General features: G+C 46.5%; 1 protein-coding gene and 1 long non-coding RNA gene across 16 annotated transcripts in view; one reads left to right on the top strand and one right to left on the bottom strand.

Annotated features, from left to right (window-relative positions):
* LOC127528966 (uncharacterized) overlaps positions 1–27105 on the bottom strand; it is a 524038-nt gene that overhangs the window by 199467 nt on the left and 297466 nt on the right. The gene's annotated exons all lie outside the window — the stretch shown is intronic.
* The window catches only part of LOC114656453 (protein unc-80 homolog), a 104317-nt gene that overhangs the window by 33407 nt on the left and 43805 nt on the right, over positions 1–27105 (top strand). For 6 of the 10 annotated variants that reach the window (XM_051930920.1, XM_051930919.1, XM_028808101.2 and 3 more), the window contains 14 exons: positions 1983–2130; positions 5459–5631; positions 8380–8592; positions 10419–10554; positions 12328–12461; positions 12563–12737; positions 14086–14289; positions 14380–14477; positions 16613–16813; positions 16894–17001; positions 17767–17905; positions 19299–19480; positions 23795–23926; positions 26895–27081. In XM_051930920.1, the coding sequence (XP_051786880.1) occupies positions 1983–2130; positions 5459–5631; positions 8380–8592; positions 10419–10554; positions 12328–12461; positions 12563–12737; positions 14086–14289; positions 14380–14477; positions 16613–16813; positions 16894–17001; positions 17767–17905; positions 19299–19480; positions 23795–23926; positions 26895–27081 (2230 nt within the window). The remainder of the gene's footprint in view (positions 1–1982; positions 2131–5458; positions 5632–8379; positions 8593–10418; positions 10555–12327; positions 12462–12562; positions 12738–14085; positions 14290–14379; positions 14478–16612; positions 16814–16893; positions 17002–17766; positions 17906–19298; positions 19481–23794; positions 23927–26894; positions 27082–27105) is intronic. The other 4 variants (XM_051930922.1, XM_051930917.1, XM_051930918.1 and 1 more) reach the window with 1 other exon arrangement.

Consider the following 27105-nt stretch of genomic DNA (forward strand, 5'->3'; position numbering starts at 1 on the left):
TTCACAGAAATGAAAAATGTAGGCTTATTGATTTGTATCATAATGGAATACAAAGTAATGAGTCCATCGACCCTCCTGTCTTTGTCCTCTCATTTAAGTAGAGGGACAGAGAAAAGCTTTTAATGGCTGGGTGGGACCTGGAGATTCTCATGGGAGAAAGACTTACATGAAGACAATGAAGTTCTGCCTTTGGTTAATTTAGGATCTGGAAGTGAAGCCAGCAGCGTCAGTACTCCCAGTCAAACACTCAGTATGAAGGGCTGTGTGTAACTTGGACATGGCTAACGTACCATTCTAGTGAGGGACTCTTGGCCAGTGCTGTGGTCCGACTGGCTGCCATTTCATTTCTCTACTAAGGATAGCGTCCATTAATATTTTCACCATGTTAAGGTGCCCAGGTTTGCCCCTCAGATTTGGCATAGGGACAGTTGCTGATATCCCCAGACATTTGATTCATGGATGGTCTGAGCTGGCTGGTCCTCGTCATCTCGCAGTCTTATCAGACGGGGAGTTGCCAGACGTTGGCCTTAACATACCAAGGTGTCCGTGGTCTTTGTATTTTTGTTTTCCTTTCCTATGGAATTCTGCTTCTTTGTGACTTTTAGGTGTGAGGGTCTTCAGATGTCATGAAAGAGTTTTTGCATGCCAAACAAGAGAGGGCATTGCCAGCTAGGTTGTGCTTTGTGAGTGTGTGTGTATGTTTATCATGGGATGTAGTTTTTCTCCTAAACATTTATCTTGTGCATATCTGCCAAATGAACATTTTTGATGAATGCTGCACATTCCATATGGTGGTCCATTTAGTCTCTTTCATGTGCTCTCTGTCCCATTTAAAGCTTTAGCAGTTATCCGTCTAAACCAGGGGTGTTGAACTCTGGGCCTGGTGGGCCGCTGTATCTGCAGGTTTTCATTGAGACCCTTTTCCTAACCAGTGATCAGTTTTCACTGCTACTTAACTCCTTTACCCTTCATTTTAAAGGCCCTGTTTTTAAGGATTCCGCCCTCTAAATTGATTCTTTTCTTCATTAATTGGCAGCCAAACAGAAATGAGACCACAGATGACCAAGTGGGACTTCCAGCCAGTTTCAGAAGCCGATTTTTGCTGTTAATTAAACCCGTTATTTAATTCCACAGCTTGTTCCTGCTCTCATTCTGCCACAGCAGACATTTCCAAAACCGTCAAGATGTATTGGTGACCTGAGCGATCAGCCTTACCGAGACCTCCATCTTTCTTTATTTTCAGATTTTGTGTGAGGTGAGCTGGTCACGTTATTGTTTGGCTGCTAATTAAAGAAAAAGAGACAAGTAAGGGGCCTGAGTCCAGTTAATTAAAACTAAAGCAAAAGAAGTTAATTAGCAGCAAAAACTGGTCAGTGATGAAGAAGATGGTTAGAATGAAAACCTGCAGCCACTGCGGCCCTCCAGGCCCAGAATTTGACACCCGTGGTCTTAAAGCAAAGGTCTGCTAGTCAGTAATTGTCATCTTTAGCCCTGTTCTGGTTTTGATTTAATATTCTGCTGACATTCCAGCACCGGCACTGTGGAGACTCAACAGATGACTTGAACAGTTGTGTTTATAAATGACATTTTGCTAGAAATGAAAGGCTGTATAAAACATAACGATTTATGTGCTGAGTGGTTCACACCTCCTGAAAATGTATTTACCGTCCAGTGCCAGACTCGTAGCACAGACATTTTCTCTGTGGAGGAACATGTGAGTGAAATGAATTCTTCGAATTCCCTGACCACATTGAAATAGTTCTTCTGTGTGAAAGTAATCTGCAGTTTTTGATTGACTTGACTCGGGGAAAACAAGAAGCTCATGATCATCAGTCGAGCAAGCAGGAGAGAAGCCATTTTGTGGTCACTTGTAATAATCATGAGAGCTGTAACTTAGATCAGAGCAGAGCGGTCCGTAAATTCTAGAAGTAATGCTGCTGAGTTCACACTAAACTCCTAATGCTGTGCCTTTGAACACGCAGGTGAAGTTCACCAGTGCAGTGAAGCTGTCTGAAGGAGGTGCAATGGAGTACGGCCGGGACGAGGAGGAAAATTTCTTCAAGCGTCTCGGTAAATGGCGCTCCAGCCGAAGGAACCCATCCAAGCTTCACCACACAGAAGAAAAAGATGGTAGACCCCTGGGGCTTCCTTTGCTTCACTGTGTGTGTTTTTGTTTGTCCAAAGCCATCCTCCATGCACTGCGGCTGAGTGTCCTTGTCCTCTCTTTAAGCTAAGCCAGTCTTCTTTGTGAGCACATGTCCCTCATCATCTAAGTGTACCAAGAGTTGCTCTTTTATATTTTTTCCTCTATGAAAAAAATACAGAGCTGCACTCCTGTCATCAAGCAGTGTGAATGTGTGCATTTACTGTTAGTCCTGGGAGAGTGTGGCTGCTCCACCTTTGGGGTTACCACATTTCACCAAAGCAGAGCCTGAGCCTGAGCCTGTCTCCTGGTGTCAGAACAACACCTTTGCAATTTCCAAAGGTCACGCCAGCAGGGTACTTGAGAGTGTGGGAGTCAAGGGCTGAGCAGGCCTCCAAGGTCTACAGACACATTCTTCACGCATGAAAACTGTCCTGAACTGTCAGCTGCTATCTAGTCTTCTGTGTCTCTCATGCTGCTTTCTCCATTCCGTCCTCATTTGTTGATGCAGGTTTGTTTAAGTGCTGTGTGGCATTTCATTTTGTGACCTGACAATGGCCTGTTGATTCTCTCGGATTCTGCACTGAACATGTAGAATCAAATGAGAATGACAGCAGCTGTTCTGAATCGTAACAGAGATGTCTGAAACAGAAACTGTCGGCAGTTAGTGAGCACCGTTTTAAAGCGGAATTCAATGTTCTGAAACAGTACAGTAGGCCCTTGCATTTTGTGGTTGGTTGCTCTGTTCCCAAAGCTGTGAGAAGCAAACACCTAAATGTTAAATGAGAGGAGTTCTCTTCAGTGTTTGTGCTTGGTAGATGTGAGCGTGCAGATAAAGGCTCCTGTAGGGCCGCGTCACACTCACTAAGTGAAGGGAGAGACGAAGAAGAGAAAGTGAATGTGGGACTGACTCATCACTGCCCTGCCGTGGCTCCGTCGTTGTCGGGTGAGCCGCTGCCCGCTTCAGAAGGCGGTGAAAAGTCAAACGACTAGCACAGTAACTTGGCAGGGTAGTCCGATGTTCTCGCTGCTAGTTAAGTCTAAGATTTACTTGTGCCGTTAGTGGATGGCTAATTTAATTTGACACATAATTCACTTCTGACACATTTACAGAAGGTTGGTGTCGTTTACACATCAGTATCTCTACATGGAAAAGGCAAAGCCCTCACTGACTCCTCACTAATTCTCCCACTTTCCATATCGATGGGACGCTGAAATTTCGCGTGCTCATTCCTTGCCGTGTACTTACAAAAGTTAGGTATGTTTCATGTCCTATTGCAATACCCAAGGGGGGGAAACGGGTGTACCCCCTAAACTGTATATATAGATAGGGGAAACCCCTCCTCACTATTTCTGCGACTTCCAATATACGTTCCCATGCTCATCCTTTGCACTCTACTTACAAACGTTAAGTATGTTTCATTTCGTGCCGTACCCCTTAACGAACTTTCGAAAATAACGTCTTCTTTTTGGAGGTTCTCACCATTATGCCGTAAGGAACTTTTGGAACTGACCTCTCCTTTTGGCGGTTTCAATAAATAAGTCACAGGGCCAGACTCTAAAAAAGGTCGCCACTGACTTGACACAAGATGGCTTCTCACACGGCCAGCTGCACGTTGCATGCTCAAGAGTGAGCTCAGCAGACAGCTTGGTCATTTTACAGCCCGAGGGTGTCGTTTACAAAGAGGTCCCTAAAAATGTGCATTTCTCATACACAAGATTTACAATCATAAATGAAACTCTCAATACAAAAATAAGCCAACGATTACATTGACAACCACTGTAAATTTGTGGGACACTGCCATGCCCTCTGAGACTCTCGCCGTCTATCCACTGCTGACTGTCACAGTCCTCCTACCTTGGCATTTAGCTGAATTTAAGTCTGCCCCATTTGCCAGGTGCATATTTCTAAGCATTAACCAAATCTAAGCATAAATTCAAACCCCGTCAGCCTTGCGCACTAACAGTGCATGAAGAGAGCCAAGTTGACGTGAGTTAACCTGACGTGTGCTGTAAGCCTTTCTGCTGTTCTGAAAGATGGATTTGCCAGGAGGATCCACTATGGGGAACGCTGCGAATGGCAACGGCCTACTGTATTTGGTAGCAATCTTTCATAACACTTTAAAACTGAATGGAGAATGGTTTGTTAACCAAGTGAGACTAAGACCCTGATACACTGAGGCTAATTTGTTGTGATCACGAACAGGAAACTGCTTTGGATGCTTCTGAATCTGCCGTCTGCATCCTTGTCTCGTAAGCGGAGAAATGCCAGGGCTTGGCACCAGAAACCTCCTCCTTCAGCAGGGCTGGGTTGCTGGTGCCATTGGGCCATCCTGGTACATCTTCTTAATTTCTAGCATTCTGAAGGTTGGGTAACAGCCAAATGAGGGGAAAAAATCTGTTACCAAAACTCCTGGAGAGAAATCTTCTAGTGCTTGTAAGTAATGCACAAATTCAGTTTTATCAATGAACGTTATGAAAGGATTTTGTGTGTCTCTTCACATTTCTGGATAGTATTGTGTATAAAATTGTCCTTACTTGTTTATCTCCCCATGAACATCCAAAATCTGGAAATGTCATAATTATGTTGTTTCCATCCGCCACCTGGATCTCCTGGGAAGTTATTGTAACGCAACATTACTGTGTTTCCTGTCACACCAGAAACAAACGAAGCCAATTGGGATCACGACCCTGTCACTTCTGGTTGCATGTTGGCTAATCCCCTTCCCTTTTTATCAGTACAAATGGAAGACGTGACATGGTACCTGCATGCCAGCAGTCCTAGAGCACCCGCGAGCAGTCCTAGGGCACTTACTTGCCCAAAGGTGCCATTCTTGCTTATCTCGCAGTACTCATCCTTGGGAAGCCACAGTATTGGGACAGCTTACTGCTGCCTGGCTTTGGGGTGCAGATGGAAACACATAAAGAAAAACTATTGACAAATTCACAACTTCTCTGTGTAAGTTGAAAAGTTAGCGCTTGGGGTCCACCATATCTTGTTTTCCATTTATTACCAATTTTCTAGAGTGATTCGCTTCTGGATTAAAGTAAAAATCATAAAGTTTATGGAGTTAAAATTCGGAAAGCCGTCTGTGAAGGAAGATGGTCAGTGAATGCTTTTGTCTCTGAGACTGAGTTTTTAATTGCATTGAGCACATGTCCGATCACTGACGTTCCCATTCAATCAATTAGATTTCAGCATGACTCATTCCAAGGGACTCTTGGTCCTCGCAATCAGGTGAAATGACCTTGTCGAGTCTAATGCCACTGTCTTTGAAAGATGCTACGTTGTGTTGTCCTGCCTGCCTCTTGCAGGGTGTCACAGCTTTCAAGAACGCTTGGCTGCCAGTCAGGAAGGAATGAAAAACAAGAATGTGGTCAACCTAGGAGCGATTCGCCAAGGCATGAAGCGCTTCCAGTTCCTTCTCAACTGCTGTGAACCGGGCACCATTCCCGATGCCTCCATCTTGGCAGCAGCCCTCGACTTGGTAGGGTACCTTGACTGTTGAAATGCGCTGTTTGAGTTTTTGAATTTTGTAAATGTTTTCCGTATTTCTGAATGTGTTTATGAAATTTATTTACCACCTTTCTTCAGAGGAAACAGCAAATGACCAAAACTGATTAGTATTTTAACTTGCGTAGCCCACTAATTTAGGTAGACTTGCATGCATATGTTCTTCCTACCTCAAGTGATGATGAGGGCTCGAATGTTTTAGTGTTTGTATGAACCTTGCATGCCTGAATGATTCATTTTTTTTCATATGTCCATGTGATGTTTCCATGAATTGTTTGCATGCATGAGGCAATTGTAAGCCCATCTGTTGGCCATCATCTTTAGTACCATCTAAGATGGGCTGACCAGACCTCCTTACCCCTAGCAACTTCCTCCTACCCTTCTTCAGTAATAGGCAGACAATTCCAGGACAGTGGAGAGATAATGATCTCTTTGGCATGTCCCGGGTGCCCCAGGGTCTTCTACCAGCAGGTTGTGCCTTAAACACTCCCCAGGGGAGCACACTAACTTCATGATGAGTCCACCTCAGTGCTCATCTCAGTCCAGAAAAGCAGCAGTTCTGCTCCACTGTCCTGCTGAGCTCCTCACACCGTTATAGAGAGTGAGCCCCCCAGCCTTCAGCTGCTTGTTATCATTCTGCCCACCATTACCCAGAGCTTGTGCCCTGCAGATGGAGAGATTCACCTCTGCAGTCCAGTATTGAGTTGGTAAAACTGCATCCATGGCACCAATATGTTGGTCAATCACAGTCGCCTCTCACTCACTCCAGAGTAAAACCCCAAGGTGCGTGAACTCCTCCACCTGGGAGAGCTGCTGTCCCCTTACCAGCAGAGAACAAGCCACTCTTGTCAGACTCGAGCGTGCCACTTCACACTTGGCTGCCAACCATTCAGTGCACAGCAGAGGTGCTATTGTGGTGAGCAGTGGAGATGACACCATCTACCAAGAGCAGGAATGTAGCACTTAGGTCCTCTAAATGAGGCCCTTCAAATCTCAGCAACTCCTAGATATCCTGTTTGTAACCATCGAGGATCAGAGAAGAGATAAGGTGCGCCCATCATCAAGTATGTAAACACTGGAAGCCATTTTCCTTTATCAAGGTCTAGTGTGCCTTGATCTGTCCTACTCCTGTCCTACTCCTTCCACCTTTCAGCTGACCCCCCACCTCCTCTGCCTTGTGGATGCTGAACCCTCATGGCAGTTCCACGGCTCTCTTGCACTGAACCCCAACGGGCTACATGGACTACCAAGTACTGCCCAAGAAATGCCACCCACACACCTGACTTCAGGAATTGTTCCCAGACAGGTTCTCATAGATCTGTTGAGAACAACTGTGAGGGTCCATTATGGATTTGTCTTTGTCTGGCCATTGAACCAATTCGTTATGAGTTACCCTATCAACAGATAGCATAGCCCTGGGGGCCATTGAGGCATGCAAGTCCCCCACCACTCCAAGGAGGAGGTCCGTCGTCCTTGTTGTCTGATATCAGGGTGTGTGGCTATGACAGGCCATGTTTCTCGTTTGCTTGACTGTGAAGATAATTGAGTGATCCATTAGTGCTCCTTCCTCTGTTTAGGTGTGTGCCCTGCTCCTTGGTCCATCTTTATTTAGCGTCATCACTGGCTGATTTCTGGGTCTGTCTGAGGTCCCGGGACGTCTGTTGGTCCTTTCTCGCTTCGCCTTGTTTTTTTAGTGCCCCATCATTCTCTTTGAGTCAGGGTACAGTTTTGATTGGTGGTCCTTTAGTTTTGTCCATCATCCTCCTGTCTGCATGTCCCCTGTTTATCATTACCGCTGGCTAACACTTTGTCTTAATGCATGATTTGGGTCATTTAGAGTTTGTGCCTGACCTCTCTGGACCAGGCCAGGGTAAATAATGCATTTCTTGAAGGGCTTGTTCTCTTTTATGCATCAAACTGGCATTCAGCAGCACACTGAGGAATAATCAGAATTGTGGAAATGGCGGGTATATTTAAGGACATGACTGGGGACACTAAACCAAAAAAGGCAACTTCTGAAAAGCACACACACACTTTGTAGTGGCAAGAGGAGACGTGCATCACTGCGGTCACAGGCTGCTTTTAAAGTAAACTTGGATTGGATGGTAAGCCACGTGCCAAGACGCTCGAGTGTCAAGTGGGCGCCAAGCAAGTCGAGACACGTCTGAAATCAGCACACGGCTCTCTTTCTGTACCCATCAGTCTTCTAAAACGTGTGTTGTGTTCAGGGTGACGTGGAGAAGGTCCTTGTTCATGTGGCATTGGGGACTCCAGTCCATCACAGGGCACACACACACACACAGCTGGACAGTTTGAAGTTATCAATTGAACTGCCGTGAATGTCTTTGGGAGACGAGTGGCAAACCAAAATTCTAATCCACATAGTTGAACTTTCAAAGTGACTCCAGCAGATTACATTGTTGGAGGTAAAGACAAGATAAGTGGTGGTGGAGCAAACAAGATGGAGGGGCAGAAGGTCTCCTTCATTGGCTAAACCTTTCCTTTATTCCTGGCCATGGTGAGTTTTGTCTGTTGTGTAAGGTGAGCTCGAGTCACTCATAGAAAGCACTGACTTGTGCCCTTGCTTCACGTTTTTGGGTCTTCACATAAACTTTATACATTTTGGTGGGGATACAGTTGTTATCAATATGTCATCAAATATGTGTGTGCTGGTTGGTTAGTGTCACTGTACCATACACGTGACTTTCTCTTGATGTCTCAGGAAGCTCCTGTGGTGGCCAGAGCGTCTCTGTTTTTGGAGTGTGCACGCTTTGTGCACCGCTGCAACCGAGGAAACTGGCCCGAGTGGATGAAGGGACACCATGTCAATATCACAAAGAGAGGATTGTCCCGTGGGAGGTCACCAGTGGTGGGCAACAAGAGGAACCAGAAGCTTCAGTGGAACGCCGCCAAACATTTCTGCCAGTGGGGTGATGTATGTAGCAGTTTCTCTTGTCTGCTGCCCTCTTCCGTTGTGAATGTCACCCCGGGCTGTGCTCTGTGCTAAGTAGACTAGTGGAGTGGAATTGTTGTTAAGTTCATTTGAGCGCTGCCCGGCTGTCACTTTTATTTAAACACCTCAGGCCTAACCCTCTAAATGGCACTGGCTTTTGATTCTCCTGGCACAGTCAGGTATATTCAGGTAGAACTGCACTTTTTAGGCTCGTCTTGCCAGCACTGTGCTTAAGGAGTGTGGTGGTACTGCCCAAACTTCCAGCCCTCGCCTGTTCGGTTTTCTCCACAGTTAGTGCCTGATGCTGTTTATTGCAATACCTTTACTTACGCAGCAAGAACAGCATTCGGCTTTCATTGTGTGTGTGCACATCTGCTATAAGACCGAGTGGGTGATTCAACATGTCCGAGTGTGTCTGTGTCCGAGTGTGTGTTCTGGTTTGGTTTTTCTCCCTAAAAGGCACCTTATTTGTGTCCAAGTGCTAAATTTGTTCAGTCCTTCCATGTCCACAAAGAAAGCCGACGGCTTCTTCTCACGTTTGCGTACATCGCAGGGTCTATGGACATTGTGAGTGGGCCTCCCCCCAGTTTACATGCTGCCCGCTCCATCTACTATGTGCCACCTTCTCATGTTCTCCTTTCCCAATGTCACATTGATGCTGCCAAGTTGTATGAAAGCATTGCAATGCAATTTCCGGTGAGTTTTGATGAACTAACTAATAACTGGAGCATCACTAGCTTTCAAATTAGTCTGTCATCTGATTTTATTGCATGTGTTGAAAACAATATGAACGATGAGAAGTGATGCGCTTTCTGTGATTGTTGTCTGGAGGAGAGAGAGAGCCAGCAATTAACATGTAGGTAGCAACATACAGTATGTCAGAGAGTGTGTATGTGATTCAGTGCAGCTGCCAGCCTTTCAGTTTCTTTCCAAAAAGGCATCTCAGTCGCAGCCAAGAACCACAGAACATGGGACCTTCCATTTGTGGTTCATTCTTATATTTGCATTTTTGATGGAGTTTGTAGTGTCTGTGGCTGCACTGAACGCCAGCCAATTCGCTCACAGCTTGTTCCGTCCACGGTGTGCCATCTCGCGTGTTCTCCTTCCCACACGCCAGGTTGGCACTGCCAGTGTACTTTGTATTCTAAGAGTACAAAAACATTGCAATGCACCTTCAGGTTAGTGTGGAGCCAACTGAAATACTTGGAGTGCTGGCAGGCTGAGGACAGTTTTCTGACCAGTGGGTATTACGTGAAATATCTGAGTATGGCTGTAGTTTTTAGAATTTATTTATATTTGGTTTGATATCATGTATCAGCTGATTGAAGTCTTTAGTTTTGCTTTTCACTAATAAATACTTACGAAGTTTTTGGCAGTGCACCATGGGAAGTTTTTTTTTTCTTGTTCATAACATATGCTAACATTTACATTGAAAATATATGCAAATGATATGCGCTGTGTGCTAAGAAACAATTTCTGTTTATGTTCACTCAGGCTGTATTAGTCTATCTGTGGCTTTTATGGGTAGAGCAGTAGGGACGCACTGCCGGGATGCCAAGCTGATGGGCCGTTAGTGAGAACAAAAGGATTCAGACACCACTTGGCGTGCCCTTGGCAGTGTTAGTACTGAAACAATGCATGGTGGTCTTTACAGGCAGCCGACCACACACCCCACTTTCCAAAGGCCTTGACAGAGACACTGGTTTCTCAAAGGCTCATTTGAGTGGTACAAGTTGACATGGCTGTAGTGAGGTGGTAAAGGAGTTGTAGAAGATTCAGGACCCACAGGTCTTTTACTTTCTCTGCAGGCTATTGGGGGCCGCTTGAGTGAACTCTGCCATTCAGACAGCGAGAGCCCTGCCAACATTTTGGGTTTCATTTACGATGAAGAGACAAAACGGCGAATGAGGAAAGAGGATGAAGAGGAGGATTTCCTTGATGACAGTAGGGATGCACAAAAGATAATCTATTGTGTTACAGCATACATTTTTAAATTAATATTGTGTATCATGTCATTCTTGGCATTTTGAAAATAATGTTATTGAAAGCATCAGGCATGCAGCATTGTACACACCCTACGTCTTTTTTGTTTCAAAAGAAGTTGAAACAAGTTACAATAAGCCAGATGGTAAAGACTCCATTTTCAATCCACGTCCACCGACATGCGCATGGTAGGTGCATTGGAGTCCCAGATTTACACGGTGTGAGTGGCATTTGTGCCTTGTGCCCTGTGCGGCCTGCCATGATTGGCTCTGGTCCTCTACGGCTCATTTAAGAATGCATGTGCGGTACATAACAGAAGAGTCACCACTGGCTTGAGTTAATAACGATAAACAGCAGAGGTGTGATACGTCCGCTTCTGTGCTCTTAACAGGAGTTTCAGCCAGTTGTGATGAGAACAGGCCATTCAGACCAACAAGCTTGCTAATCCCGTTCACCTAAATTCTCCAAAATAACATTAAGTTGAGTTTGAGAGGACCAAAGTCCTGCTCTCCTAATATTAACCAGAGAAAGTTAAAAGATTTCAAAGAAGAAAACCAATACTTTGGTGTAAGAGGCTGACATTTTTTGTGACCAAATAGCCCTTCTTTGAAGTCAGATGCATGGAATGAATTGTCCTGATGCTGGGCCTGTCCACATAGTGCTATGTAAAAGTAAAAGGAGAGGATACGAGGAATTATGATGGGATACAAAAGCCAAACGGCACGCAGCTGGACAAGGCCATTCTCCTCTTGTTATCTATTAACTTTGATTGTTCCCAACTTGTGAACAGAATGAGGCCCCCCTTAGCTGGTGGGCACTTAGAGCAGGTGGTGCGCTCCACTCTTCCCACAGAGATGTCTGCGCCAGGTGTAGGAGTTCCTCAAAGTGCACCGTCCACCTCTCTCCATGTAAGGTTCTAGAAACAAGACCCTGGCATTGTGAGAGCCAAATGTTCTGAGCCTGCAATCCAACAATTCAGAACACCTACCTGCCTGACATAAGAGGGCTGAAATGAGACAGAAAGTCAGCAGGCTGCTGCCCAGTATGGTGGGATGTTAGGAAATACAGCACTTTGTTGAATTTATTACATGAGAAAAATATGTTTAAAGACAGCAAGGAGTTGAGTTAGGGTTGGAGGTCAGTCACGAGTTATAGTAATGTCTTGTTTCGTGTGGAAAGCCACAAGCAGCGTTGCACCAGTGCCCTCGAGTCATCAGGGTGTGGTGAGGCTTAGGGGTCTTTATTATTAGAAGCCCTGCTCATCCTGTACGGCAAACCGCTTGTTACAAGTAACACGTGTAGATCTCTGGGTGTGCAGTGCCAGTCATGTCTGCTGTCTGCCATTGCATCTCGTGGGATTACAATCGTAAGACTCATCTCCTAACTTTAGCACTAACCAAAGTCTCAAAGCAGAGCCACCTTCAGTACTAATGTGTTCATTCACAGGAGTGAAGGATCATTCATACAACTTGTGAGGCAGTTGGTGGCATCTTTTAAAGTTTCTTTTTCTCTGATGAGGGCCAAATTCACACTAAATAAAAGGTCTCCGACCCTTCTGACGAAGCAATAAAAAAGAAGAGGGGACTCTCCTCAAAAGTGGCAGTACACATTTTGGTGTTTACGGCTGACAGCTGCGGATCAGTCCGGCCCTACAGCCAGTTTTACTTGCTTTCCTTCACATCTGCTTCTTCCAGGTCAGGTCATTTACTGTTTTTTCTACTTGTTTCCTCCCAGATACGGTAAACCCAACCAAATGCTCCTGTCCTTTCGCTTTGAAGATGGCTGCCTGCCAGCTATTACTGGAAATCACAACTTTCCTTCGAGAAACCTTTCCATGTTTACCAAGACCTCGCACTGAGCCGCTGGTGGTGAGTGTTTTCCTTGGATGGAGATAAGACAAAATGGTGATTTAAGAGGAATGATCAGCTGTGTGTAGCGATTCTTACCGCACTGCTCTTTCTCTGACCAGGACCTGGAAAGCTGCAGACTTCGCCTTGACCCTGAACTTGACCGGCACAGATACGAGAGAAAGATTAGCTTTGCTGGAATCCTGGATGATGATGAAGCCAGAGATTCTCTGAACAGCAGCAGCCACACCCTCAAGTCTGACACCACCTGTGACGAAAAGAAAAGCGCTGATCCAGGTGAGAAGGCTCAGGGACGCAAGCCGACTTGGCTAAAGAGAACCCAAAGCGCTGCCCACTTGTCAGGCTGGATCCTGGCGTAGGTTTTAGCCTTTGAGTCGGGCTGCCCCCCATAAACACATCGTAAGGGTCTGCCCAGGTCACGTTTAAGCGCTGCTCACTCTCAGCTTCTACAGCAATGACAAGAGCAGGCCATTCAGTCCACCACACCTTGTCAGGTTTTAAAGTTCTATGAAAGCCAACTTTCTACATACACTGAGGAAGCTAAGCTCCTTCTCAGGCTTGGGTCATGCATCTCTTCAGTGCCAACCTCCTTCTATAAATGTAACACACTTCCTTTTCAGTCCCACACCTGATGAAGGCTCCTCAGCCGTCGCCTTCATCTTCTTGAGTTTTTCAGGGTGGATGTGCACTTAAACAGCCCTCCACTATGCTGCATGACATTCCTCTGTTCAAGTTTTGCCATTATGGCTTTGTCCTTCATTTTTCACATTATATTTGTAATTATTGGATGGCATGTTGGCCTTATAAGTAGAAGAGTACTTAATACGAATAAAATGAATTAAAGCTGAGTAAACTGCAACTCATTGACAAAAAGACCTTCCAGAAGTACAAGTGAGAGCAAGCAAGGGCAAGAACTAGACGAGACTGACGTTACTAAACCTGAGAGGAGGTGAAGGGGCAACAGGACACAGTAAAGTGACATTAAAAACACAAAGAAATGACAACAATTGAAATAAGAGATCAGGAAAGAGCCTCTGAGGTTTTGCATGGAGTGAAAGTAAAATATCCTACCTCACAACTGGAGCATGAAGACGATAAGAGATGGCATCTGCCATCAACACAAACCAACATGACACTACATGTGTGGCCAGGGCACCCGGGAGAAGAGAAAGGTCCTGACACCGTAGCGAGTGGGCACTGATTAGAGTGAGAACGCTAAAGGAGTGCAGGCTGATTACAGAAAGTGAGGTCATGTGTCTGAGAACGTTACGCTGTAGCCAGAAATGGTGAAAAAGGAGCGCGTGACAATTAAAACTGAAATACGTTATCTAGTCATTGAAACAGTGCCCACTTCACTAACAAGGAGAGAAGTCTCATCAGCCCGACTGGAGTTTATTAACTCAAGAACAGGAACGACTCACTGTGTGCTAATATTCTAATGACTGAATCATTCTGACCCTGAAATGCTGTTGACTTTTGAGCCTCAGTTAAGTAATCGTTGTACCACACGTTATACTTTATGTATACTTTGTATGTGACAAGTAAATTCGGATTTGAATGGAAGATGATATCAACTGATCGCCTGCTCCGTCATCATTTCATCTGCCTGTCTCTTCCTTGCCAGTTCCAATACGTAAGATAAGGATCGGGGGATCTCGACTGCTGCAGATTAAAGGCACACGAAGCTTTCGTGTTAAAAAAGGCGGCTCGCTCTCGAGCATTCGACGTGCTGGCAGCTTGAAGAGCACCAAACTGTCCAGGCAGGACTCCGAGTCTGAGAACGAAGAGGTCTTGCTGTCCCAGAGCAGAGACACCGTCACGGACATTGGTGAGAAGCCCCCAATCTCGGGACGTTCTAACAGGTGCGTAACATCTGCACAATGCCAACCTGCCCCCTTTGTCTGCTTTCTCCTCACAGGAAGCCCATGGAGCACCAGTGAACCCAGCATCGAACCCGAGGGTCTGAGCAGCACAGGCACTGAGGAAAATTTCCATCGAAACATGTCCTGGCTACATGTATGTAACTTTCATATTGAAAAGCTTTGTGCTCTTTATTCAAAACTTGAAGAATAAAAATGCTGATAACAAAGCACCAAATGTTATACTCCAAAAAGTCTGCCATGAGATCCCCTCCTTCAGTAACTCTTTATGAGCCGTTTGTTTGGAGTGTTATTAATATACGTGGACACTGCTGCTGTCACCGAGGTGCCATCTTAAATAACACTGTCACAATACATTAACAGATGGATCACCACTGCACAGAAAAGGCACTCAGCACGTTGATGGTTGATTTTCTTTTTAATCAAAATTAAGATCTTCTTCTTCTTGTGGAATATGACCGGGACACAGACAGGCAGACACGTTGTAATCACCCCACACATGTTTATTTACAATTCAGCTTACAAACCCCGATACCCCACAGTCCTGGCCTTCTCTTCAGGCCGCCTCCAGAGACCTCGTCCTTCTTCTCTCCCGACTCAAGGCGTTGTATGAAGGCAGGCGGCACCCCGATGTGCTCCAGGTGTGTTCTGGCAATCTCCCACCGAAGCACTCTGGGTGTCCCTGCTCGTCTTCCCCCCAGCACTTCTGGGTGTGGCGGAAGTGCTGAGGTCCAGGGTCCTCCAGGTATTGGGGTGCCCCCTGGCGGTGACCACGGGCCGCCTTCAGGGTTGAGCTTCCCTGCCCTGTACCCGTGGCCCCCAAAGGAACCAGGGCAGTCACCCCTCGTGGTCTGGAGGAGACACAAGCCTGGGCATCCCGGCTGGGTACCACCCCCATCCGGGTACCACATTCTACAATACGCTAGCGTGGCTGTCCAGGATTGTAAATCACGTGGAGCTGGCAAACCGTTTGAACCTGAAGTTTGGTCCACAGATACTACGTGACCTCTACTGTCCGATTTCGGGGTGAGGATTGACCTCCAAGGTTATTCCTCTTTTTATTCTTATTTTATTTTATTGTAGAATCAACTTGCAGCCGTGTGGCACATGCATACGGGCGCCATTCTCATCCCTACCACCTCCGCCATCCCTTCCCCTACCTCTTCATATCTTAAATCATTCTTGACGCAGATTGAAGACTTAAGTGCCAGCTTAAGTAAAAAATTAAGGAAAACGTACTAAGTAACCGCAAAACAAACACGGACTTAATCAGTTTTAACACAAAAAGATGGCGACGAAAGAAGAGAAAAGCGTACCGCTAGGGTGGAGAAGAGAAGATCTGCTCAGGAAGGAGCAAGCGCATCAACCTCTGAGCAAACGAATGATAAACGGACAGAGAAAGAAAGAGGAGGAGGACTAGGAATACTCGAGTCAAGTGGATTCACCGCACGTTATCGTCATAGCAGTGCATGTGCCGTTACTGGTATCTTTATGTTTTTTACTAGTTTTATATGTTAATTCCATCACAAACTGAATCAAATGAACCCCAAGGGGTTGGCAGCTGGCAGCGTCTTGATATTTGATGGTAGCTCTTTGGTAAAACATTTTAATGAGATGTTTTGTCCTTCTTCAGCTCTGAGTACCAAGTCGATGTCCATGCACCCACAGAATAAGCAGAGCCCAATGTCAGACCAGAACTGTGCATGAAGGTGTCCTCAGGTTGACGTCTTCCATTGAACTGCTCCTGTGCAGTTCTGGGGCTGAAGCAGCAGCGTCCCATTGCATTCGTCAGCACTTCACCTGAAGAGATGAGTGCCATGACAGACACAGTTTGTCTCAGCAGTAGCGCTGACGCTGTGGAACGCCTCACTAAAACATTAGTCCACAGGCCGTAAACGGAGCATTTGTATTGGACAGACTCGCGGTACAGTTGTCAGGTGGACAGACACAGTGAGGTTCTGGCTTGCTGGTCTGCCATGCCACACTTTGTGACCCTCCAGACTTTGTCTTCAGTGTGACATGATAGAATAAGGGAGGACTGAGACTGCAGTGGGGTACACTGGCCCACCAGATAATGTTTCTATTTCGGGTGGTCTCAGCCTGAGCTGGATTCAGAGAGCTGTGTCTTAGGGCTGTCCTGGTGTCACCTCTGTTTGGTGGCTGCAGCGAGAGTGTGTTGTTTGGTACAGCATTATTGCCTTTTAAGTAACGGAGGTGGCTACGAGTGGCACTATATTAAATTCACACTGAGTGACACATTGTGTTTTGCAGATCATCATCCTTCTGTGTAACCAGCAGAGCTTCATTTGCACCCACCTTGATTTCTGCCATCCCAGATGCTATCAGTATCACAGCCGTTCGTGTGCCCGCCTGGTCCGGGCCATTAAGTTGCTCTACGGTGGCACTGTAGACGGCCTCAAGGAGGACAGCTACACAACGGGTGCTGGCATTCGTGCCAAGAAGATCAAAGAGGTACACGTAGGTCAGGGCCTGTGGGTTTCAGATCAGCTGAGAATACTCCAGCTCTGCTCTGTCTTTTTGTGTCCCCGCAGTGCTCAGACAAGTCCTGCCTCCGGACGCCATCCCTCAAGAAAAGAGTGACGGACTCCAGTCTGGAAGGGAAAAAAGATATGGGCATGCTGAAATACATTCGGAATCAGGTGACGAGAAACAACCGATGGATTTCTGTAGGGAAGTAAAGACATTAATGGAGGTTATGTTGACCGTCCTTTGCTCAGTGTAGATGTGGTGTGACAACACAGGCCAGTACTCCAGTGTCAGACCCCGAGTGCTACGGCTGCTCATCTCTAGGGTTCTTGGCAGGTTCTGTACGCTGCAGGACAGGAGCTTTTCACTGACATCCATTAAAACATTTCTATGTCTGATTCTAGAATTTAGGGTCGGAAGACACTGTCACAATCTAACACAAGTAAATATCAGTGGGTACTAGATGGGTACTAGACGGCTCTTCAATGGCAGAGGCTCCCAATCCTAAACACTAGACAGACTCAAAGGCAGTTTTCTTTCAGGTGGTCCATTGATAGATTTTGTTGAACCTGCGTAATTATCTGTCATGGGGTCCAGAGTCTCGCCCACCAGCCTCAGGTCTCCGGCCCCTCACAGGGGACACCAGCGACAGTTGAGTACTTAACATGTGAAGTGGGAGTAAAGAAAGTCGGGGAAATCAGCCAGGCGTTGACCAGGCCGGTGGGGGGGGGGGGGGGGGGGGGGTCTTGTGTTGCTGTGAACATTACAAGAACAAAGAGAAGAAAATACTCAGGAAGTGGGCACTTCATTAAAAGGAAAATCACCCATAATACTGTCACCTGATCTTTGGAATTTTAACATTTCTTCACGTAGTTTAAAGGAAAAAGGTCGAGTCACTTTGAGTGTCCCATTTGTAACTTACTGTCACCACGCTTTAGGTCATGAGCCTGGCGCCGGCCCCCCTGTCTCTCCTGATCAAAGCTGCCCCCATTCTGACTGACGACATGTATGGTGATATCCAGCCGGCGGCCTGGGAGCTGCTGCTGAGCGTGGATGAGCACATGGCTGCCGCTGCAGGTGAGTGGGCCTTGGAAGGCTGAACATGTGAGTAGAAGGAACGATACAAACACTCAGGAACAAAGTGAAACATTCATATTTACTGTATGACTCCTTGTTAGTCGAGCCCCTCCAGTGCTTGCTCTTTGTAACTGAGTTCAAGTCTTGTGTGAATGGCGCCACATTCTCTCCTGTTGTGAAGGTGACATCCCAAGTTGTCCCCCTTAAACGAGTCTGCCCCTTCTCAGCCGGGCCTGTTAAAGAACGAGCTGAGAAGAAGGGAGGAGAGAGCGCCGTGAATTGGTCTAAGACACTGAAGGACTGTGCCTGCAGGAGGTGGCAGTGCCAATGATGGCACGGCCTGTGAGGCGGCTCTTTAATGCTGGATGGACCTCGGTGTCTGTTATCACTTCTTCAGAGGTGAAACGCAGGTCCTGCCAAGGTGCCTAAAACGTGATATGCATTTGCACAAAAGATGGCATGAAGGCCCGTAGCTCAGGGGGTCACAGAACAAGTGTATGATACCCAGCACTTATTATTATAACAGTGTCAGTAACTTGAACAGCAGGCCAGTCCGCTCCCTGTAGAGTGGCATACCAGACAGACCGGGTACGCATGTCGCGTCTTGTGACGACTCTTTCTTCTTGTCCGCCTAGACAGTGATCAGACTTCTGTTGCCTGATGGGCTCGCCATGACCCTGATTACCCACACTTGACCGCCTTTTTGAACGTAGTCCAGTTTAACTCAAATGAATGTCTTAATATGGACATTTACATTTAGTCTGAGGGGTTCAGTTCCTGGCCTCGTCGCAGTCTGTGTGGTGTTTGCCCATTCAGGTTTTTCTCCAGATGCCCACAGTCCTGCATATTATGCTAAATGCCAACTCTGCCTTGGCCTAGCAGTTAGTGTGGTATGTGCACGAGTGATCTAGTGTCCCACTGAGGATTATTTGCTGCTGATGCCACCAGACTAGGCTGGCATTCTCCCAAGAACTGATGCATTCTGTTGGTGTGAATGGCCTGTTTGTAACAAATGGGTTTCTCGTTAACAACATGTTGATAATTATGGAGCTTTATCATTGGCCCTCCTGTACCGCTTTTCTGTTTATCTCCATTGTAACGAATGACTTGCAGCTTCTCTGAGTTTCCGCCATGACATCTTTGCCCAAATCTGAAGAAACCCACTGTCATCAGAGTGAGAGCAAATCGATTTATTGTGAACTTTCCCGTATGAGCTCTTGTTTAATTTAATTGATGCTTAGCTCCGGCACTGAGCATTTCGACGGATCGTTTTAAGGGTGTCCTCGTTTATCTTGAGACAACCCGGAGAAATCTGAAGGTGGACTTCTGAAATGTTAGCGTCCTGCTGTTGTATAAAGTCCTTTCCACTCTTCTTTGCTCACCTTATCCTCAGCCGCCATGTTCCTGCTGTGTGCCGTGAAGGTCCCCGATGCCGTCTCAGATATGTTGACGTCCGAATTCCAGCACCATGATGTGGCACAGAGGATTAACTCTGTGCTGAAGTTCTACACGCTGTGGCGCTTCAGATACCAGGTGTGGCCGCGGATGGAGGAAGGTGCCCAGCAGATCTTTAAGGTAAATCAGGGGAAGCAGGAGGTCTGTTGGGGTGTTTGGGTGTTTTCTGTTACTGTGGAGCGCGGCTTGTCTTCTCTGTTATTAAGTTGAGGACTGCTCACCTTAAGCCAGATGAGGAGAAACACCTTAGAAATGAAAACGTTCAGAGAAACTGACTTCAGCGCAGGTAGAGCAGCTCCACAGAGCAAAGTGCCGATAATTCAAGACCCTGCAGTCCACTCGCCAAGTGCATGGGACATAAACGAGAATTCAGTAAAGGTTGGTATGAAAAAGCACAGCTCCACCTGGGCCTCCATCCTGCTGTTACGTTCCTCCCTTAGCCCACTGTGGCCTTGCATGTTCCATGGATGGATGGAATCTCTTTAGATTACTGAGAAGTAAGAAGCCACATGTCTCCATCATACTTCTCCATTTACTGTCCTCTTACACTCGGCTTTCCTGAAGTCCAGACGGACTCCCTGAGACCCCCACTGATGTGAGTTGATGCTGGAGCTCAGCGTTGTGACGTTTCTGACTTTCTCCACATTTTCAGATCATGAAGTCTTTTTCTTCCTCCTACTTTCAGAGAGACTCCCGCCTTTATAAGTTCTGCTCACAAGGCCTTGTCTTTGATTTTTCTTCATAAGACAATAAAATACAGTTGGAGTAAACTGTTTTTAAATGTTAATTTGGAATTTGCATAGACATTTGTGACATCTGTAAACTCTGAGATGTTACAGTGTGCTTTGAAATATGTCCGTATTCCCAGTGGAGTAACCTTACATGGGACACGCTAGTGAGGCCAAGGCGAGTCCAACTTTATTTCTAAAGCACAACTGAAGCTAAGAAAGGGGGAGAGAAGCCCGTTAATATATACGTATACAGTGTATATTGCATAGTTTACTGTCAAATAATGCAACGAGCACGCGACACGTGTCTCACCCTCATTTGGGCTCATCGGGCGTACACACTCCACTGCTGCCCTCTCTCTTTGCCATATGTGACAGTAAACTATACAACATTTCATGATCTGCTTCTGGCAACTGAAAGAGGGCACCGTGGCGGATGTTTGCCGAATGGCAGACCAACCACAAGTGTTACCTGGTAGGTAACCAGCCACACAACTCAGGTCGTCGAGACTCAGACTACGAATAAAATGAACATATATATATATATACTAGGGGGCTTCACTCGCCAACCCCTCTGCCCCCTTGTGTTGTGAAGACGCGCTCGCTCCTCCTAAACGCTGATACAATGGCAAACAAATACCGTTGTTGTTTTTACCTCCTCTTTGCTCAGTCAGCTACATGTCTTGATGCTCCTGCCGTTCTGCGTGATCTCCATCTCCAGCTGTCCTACTCTTTGTCTCACTGTCTTGTCTCTCTTGTCCCCCAGACGTCCTCAAACTCTATTCGATCTCTTTTCGCTGTTCCGTTATTTCACCGAGTAATATTTTCCGTTTGTAGCGCTAATGAGATCTTTACTCTCAGTTTTTGGAGACTTTTGAATTTTCCTACTTCCATTATCTCTAACCTGCTCTGTATGTGTATCGCCCCGACGTTTTTGAATTCGTTATGACGTTCTACTTTGTCTTTTTCTGGCCCTGGCCTGGCTAAATCTCTTGGCACAAAGTCTGATTACTGCTTCCCTTATTTTCAGAATTTGCACATTATTTCTTATTATTTTTGTTCTTTTTTGTCTTCTTTCCTCTCCCACACTGTTGGTCTCTTTTCGACGCGCTGCTCTTTCTTCTTTGCTTAGTCGTTGACGTGTCATCTAGAACGTTTAACATTTTTAAGAGCTGAGCGCACAGGAGGTGTGTCTGCCAAAAGCATTCCAACAACTGAGAGGTCAGATGACCGCGGTCCTGTTTGAAAATGGTTGTGAGAAGGACGTGACTTGACCGTCTCGCAGGACGTCAAAGTCTCTCTCTTCAAAAGATCTCATCTCATCGCAAGAAAAAAAGTCTCGTCTCGTCCCAAGATTTTTTTTTGTAATAGAGAGAAATATTTAGATGTGTCACAGAACTGCAAACATAACCAACTGTTACATAAAAGGCGAACTGAAAACGGCCGCACCCGTGCGTACATACGTATAATCATGAAGGCACGTGAACCAGCAGATACAGAGACGATGGCAATGCCAGCCAGAAGAGATGAGACCGTGAGTGGTACCGATGACGATGAAGGCCATGGATGGCGGTCCGGTCGCCTCTAGTCTCCTAACTTGGAGGGCCCCCCCCCACTCGGGATCAAGAAAAAGAGCAAAGCGGCTTGGATTACAGCGTCGGCACCAAAATCACTTCAAGAGCTCCTCTTTCAGCGATACGTTTATGAAATATTCCTGCCTCCCGACAGCACCATGTTAATTATTATGAATTATTATGCCAAGAGAGGAGTGAAAGTCGGACTGAGGCCTTGAACGTGTACTTGTGCTATAAAACTGAACTTTCAATCGGAAATGCAGCAGAGCTGCAAAGCCAAAGAGGGCCTTAGAAGACAGTGACACATAAAAGGACGTAACATTCCCAAAGTCAGCATACCAGGGGACGGGCAGGATGCCAGCTTGGACAGGGCGCCAGCGCCAGTCCATCTGAAGGCCTACTCATTCACACACACACTAACATGGGAATGATTTACCATTGCCAGGTCACCTAAACCACACAGGAGGAATGCCAGGGTACTTGGAAGAAAACCACACGGGCAGTGATCTGGGGCAGGATGCACGGGTGCCACCATACGGCACATCATATAAAAGAACACCTGCCATTCTCTTGTGTGTTGGTCTTGGAGAGCCTCCTCTACCGCACTTTCTTATTATCTTGCAGAGGTGATAAAAACACACGGAGGAGACAATGCTGTGAACAAGTAGGCCTCGGACGAAGTGTTTGTCCTGCTGCTTCACCTGCAGTCTGCCCCCCAGTCCCCTAAGGTGTGTGTGACATGGCAGACGTCTTCCTCTGACTGAGTTCTGAGACTGAGTGACAGTGTAGTGTCCTGAAATGCCGCGAGGTCAGGAAGCGTGCCAGTTTTTAAGGCTTGTTTGCCAGCTTGCCAATAAAGAGCCTTCACGTCCAGACATAGAGTGTGTTGCATTTAAAGTGGTAACTGCGGTACTGTGTGAGTTCAGCACCGAGTGCCAGTCTGCCGTTACACGTTGATGATCCTGTTCCTGCCATGTCAACTTTGTGTGTCTGATTTTAAATCTGTCCATCCAGGTTAAGTGGGTTCAGAAATGAATGGCTTATAGGAAATGGCTGGCGGGCACCCATGGTAGAAATGGTCTGAGGCATCACATTGCAGCCGTGCTCAGCGTGTCCCTATTGTGTCTCCATTGCAGCAAGATTCCAGCTACTTGTCATCTCCATGATCTTCTGTAGATATTCTTTGTCTTCAGTGTGGAAGGTCTTTAAGTGAAGTTTATGACTGGCAGTACTGCTAAAGAGTGTGCCAGGGAGAGCCCCGTCTAAGTCTCAGGTGGGCCCAGATTTGGCTTATCCGACATGTTCTTCAGGTCAGGAGCCCCTCAGGATTTAGACCTTAGTCAGAATTCAGCTAACACTGCATGACTTCAGTCTGTCTGTACGCAGAGAGTCAAACGTCCAGGCGCCCGCTGCTGTGCTGCCATCTCCCATCCTGGCAGAAGCTGCACATTTCCACTCAGACTCCTCTTTGTCTTTGAAGCTGTGTGCCTGACATCTGCCTGCCCTGCACTCCCATGGTGGTGCCCTTACCCTCTGCCAACATCTTGCCAGCCTGGCCGTGTCTTTGCCTGTGGCAGTAACTCCTGATGATGTGACAGAGGGTCAGAGTGCACAGCGGCCAACTCCGTTTACTGAGTCTCAAAATGGACTTTCACCTGTCAGGTGAGGGGTACTGGTCTGAAGTGCCAGGTGCTGAGCTCTACCCCTGTTTGGTCACTTTGTCACTTCACAGTTTTACTGCTGTTTTTGAATTGGAGCAGAAAGGCTGAAGTGTCACCTATAAATGACATCAACATGCAGAGGCAGTCTTGTGACACTAGCAATCAGCAGAGATGGTCGCCTTATTGGTGACTCTTGGTGTGACATTACCTGCACTGCCCACACACACACACACACACACACACTCCTCCATCCATGCATTTCTCAAACTCACCTCCTTAAGAGCTGCAGCCTCCTCCGGGTGGATCACCAGTCGATGTGACATTTTAAACGGTGACTCATCCAAGTGACAGCCTATGTCTTAAAAATGCGACATTGTATTCCTATTGTTAAAATAAACGTCTGAACCTTTCAGAGAGTACGGGGGCTAACTGAGGGCAAGGATGAGTAACTCAGGATTGTCTTTGTTTCAGATCCCACCACCAAGCATCAACTTCACTCTCCCTTCTCCGATCTTGGGAATCCCCTGTGTCCCTATGTTCGACCCCCCGTGGGTGCCTCAAAGCACAGGAAGTGTCCAGGATCCCATCAGCGAGGACCAGTCTGTAAGTTTCTTTCTGCACTTGCTGGGCTGCGTGACAAATCAGAAGCTCTTGGACAGCCAATGTAGTCTCAGGGGCTTTAAGCCGTCAGTCTTTGTTGTGCCTTTAATGCACAGTTTTACAAAGTGAGGCCTTGTCATCATCGTGGTGTTAATGTGGGGGTTCAGAAGTGCAGACCCCTGATATCTTTTAAAATATGATTAACATCTGCCAGTAGGACACAGCAGCCTACTGTAACTTACACTTACAAGGTCACAGCACGTCACATCTTCATGTGGAGCAGAGCCAGATGAGGTGACTTATTCAGTGTGACACACTGAGCGGAAAGTTAGCCCCAAAATTGTGGCTTTGAAATTCAGCACCAGGCCTCAGTGGGCACAGCCTATGCTTTACAAACTCTCCTTGAGAGCACACACGGGTATTATGAGGTTAGGCTGTGATGGCCGACCTGCTGTCCAAACCGGCAGCTACTCCACCAAGACCCGCGGCCTGGCAAGCTGAGGACGTCTGACCCGAAATAAACTTCCCTCAATCGACGATCAAAAATAAGCCAACAAACCAACAGCACGTCAAATAATAAAGTGAGTATATATCGATAAAAAAGAAACTCCAAACAGTGTATCTATCTGTCACAACCCCGACATGACATTCAACCCCAAAATGTCAGGCTGAAAGTAAAAATAAAATGAAAAGGTGCAGCACAGCGTTAATACACAATAGAAACCCTCCCTCGACCCCACACTGAACACGAACTCGATAAGACACAGAGAGCACGAAACACACATAAAAGTCCAGAAGACTTAACAGAACATGGATGAGGTTAGTGAAGCTGAGTCAGCTGGACAAATAGTCCTGTAGAAAATACACGGCTGAAAACGACGGCTCACTGCTCTCCCCAAACAACGAGACACGGTCTCGGTACGCGGCGTGATGCAGAGCCCCACGGCTTGTTGTTGTCGGCCAGGTAGACGATGGGGGCAATGCTTTAGATCGCTGCCCTCTCCTGTCTCTGTAGGTAGATTAGGGTTAGGGTGAAAGGCGCTATATGATAGATAGATAGATAGAGTGAAAGGCACTATATGATAGATAGATAGATAGATAGATAGATAGATAGAAATGAAAGGCACTATATTATAGATAGATAGAGTGAAAGGTGCTATATAATAGATAGATAGAGTGAAAGGCACTATATAATGATAGATAGAGTGAAAGGCACTATATTATAGATAGATAGAGTGAAAGGCACTATATAATGATAGATAGATAGAAATGAAAGGCACTATATAACAGATAGATAGATAGATAGATAAGAGTGAAAGGCGCTATATAATTGATAGATAGATAGATAGATAGATAGATAGATAGATAGATAGATAGATAGAGTGAAAGGGACTATATGATAGATAGAGTGAAAGGCACTATATTATAGATAGATAGAGTGAAAGGCACTATATGATAGATAGATAGAGTGAAAGGCACTATATTATAGATAGATAGATAGATAAGATAGATACTTTATTATTAATTCCCATACTCCAGCAGCAGCATACTGATAAAGACAATATTAAATTACAGAGTGATAACAATGCAGATATACAGACAGACATTAACTTTGTATAATGTTAACGTTTACACCCCCTGAGTGGAATTGAAGAGTCGCATAGTGTGGCGGAGGAACGATCTCCTCAGTCTGTCAGTGGAGCAGGACGGTGACAGCAATCTGTCACTGAAGCTGCTCCTCTGTCTGGAGATGATCCTGTTCAGTGGATGTGGTGGATTCTCCATGATTGACAGGAGTCTGCCCAGCGCCCGTCGCTCTGCCACGGATGTCAAACTGTCCAGTTCTGTGCCTACAATAGAGGCTGCCTGGAGCTGGACAGTTTGACATCTGTGGCAGAGCGACGGGTGCTGGGCAGACTCCTGTCAATCAAGGAGAATCCACTCCTGTAGGGAGTTGGTGGTCTGGTAGAGTGAGATCTTTTCTTTCTTTTTCTTTCTGTCCTTCCGTTTAAACAGCGAGGTGATGGCATTGACACGAGGGGCCAGGGATCCACAGTGTTATCCTTCCCCTTTTGTTTCCAGGGGAGCTCGTTTACATAGACGCACAGACACCAAGTAAACAGGCACCAAATACATTTACGATGACATTAATCTTGTGGGCGTCCTCTTAAATGTGTCACATGAAGATGACTTTGTGTTTCTGACAGGTTTGTGTGCTCCTCTTTATGTGGTTTTTTTTTAATATAAGAAGAATAAAAGGGACAGGCCAGAGGACCCTTTGAGAGAGCTTCTGTCTCCTGTCGATGTGTCGATGGCCTGCTCTCTCGTAAGTGTTTCTCGTCCATCCCTACACGAGGGAGCCCCTGATTTTTTTAGGGTGAATTAAACAACATCCAATAGAAGATCTAACCAGATGTTCATAGTGAGAGACTCTTTGAGATTTGGCTCGAGGGAGGCTACGCCCGTCAGCTGTGCTCCACTCCCAATAGGCCCACCATCATGTGGTTTCTTTTACAAAAGTCAAAACTTCAGGCCCACCCAAAGGAACGAAAGCCAAACCAGCACAGTGTTGTGGTGCTCAGTCACCAGACAGCCAGCCATTGACATGCAGCGTTCGGTTTTCTGATGACCAACGATGTTAAAGGCAGCGCCACACAGTAGACATTCACACCCTGAATATTACAACCACCATTTCCTCCAGTCCAGGATCTAACAAAATGTGTCTGGGAAGCAAACACTGAGGGACCCATCTCGTGAGACCGACCCCATGATGAGGGTAGGCAGCACAGCTAATGACCTTAGTTGCGTCTGGGGTGGCAGGATAAAGCAAGACAACGAGAGAGGCGGTGAGTCGGTCACTTCACTGGAGACCGCGTTCTCGTCTGACTCACGTGAAATGGGAAGTCGTGTGCGGCCCGTGCTCTTCTCCTTTAGCCTCTTTTCATGCCCTTTGCTGCCTCCTTTGCTTTAGAAATCTTTCTCGGCGAGAGCCGTTTCACGCTCCCACCAGCGAGCCGAACACATCTTGAAGAACCTGCAGCAGGAGGAGGAGAAGCGGCGCCTTGGCAGGGAGGCCAGCCTCATTACTGCCATTCCGATCACCCAGGAAGCCTGCTATGAGCCCACCTGCAGCCCCCCACCAGAGCAAGAGGAAGAAGGTGAGCCTCCCCCTTCTTAAAACA

The sequence above is a fragment of the Erpetoichthys calabaricus genome, chromosome 8 (assembly GCF_900747795.2).
Source record: "Erpetoichthys calabaricus chromosome 8, fErpCal1.3, whole genome shotgun sequence".
Lineage (NCBI taxonomy): Eukaryota > Metazoa > Chordata > Cladistia > Polypteriformes > Polypteridae > Erpetoichthys > Erpetoichthys calabaricus.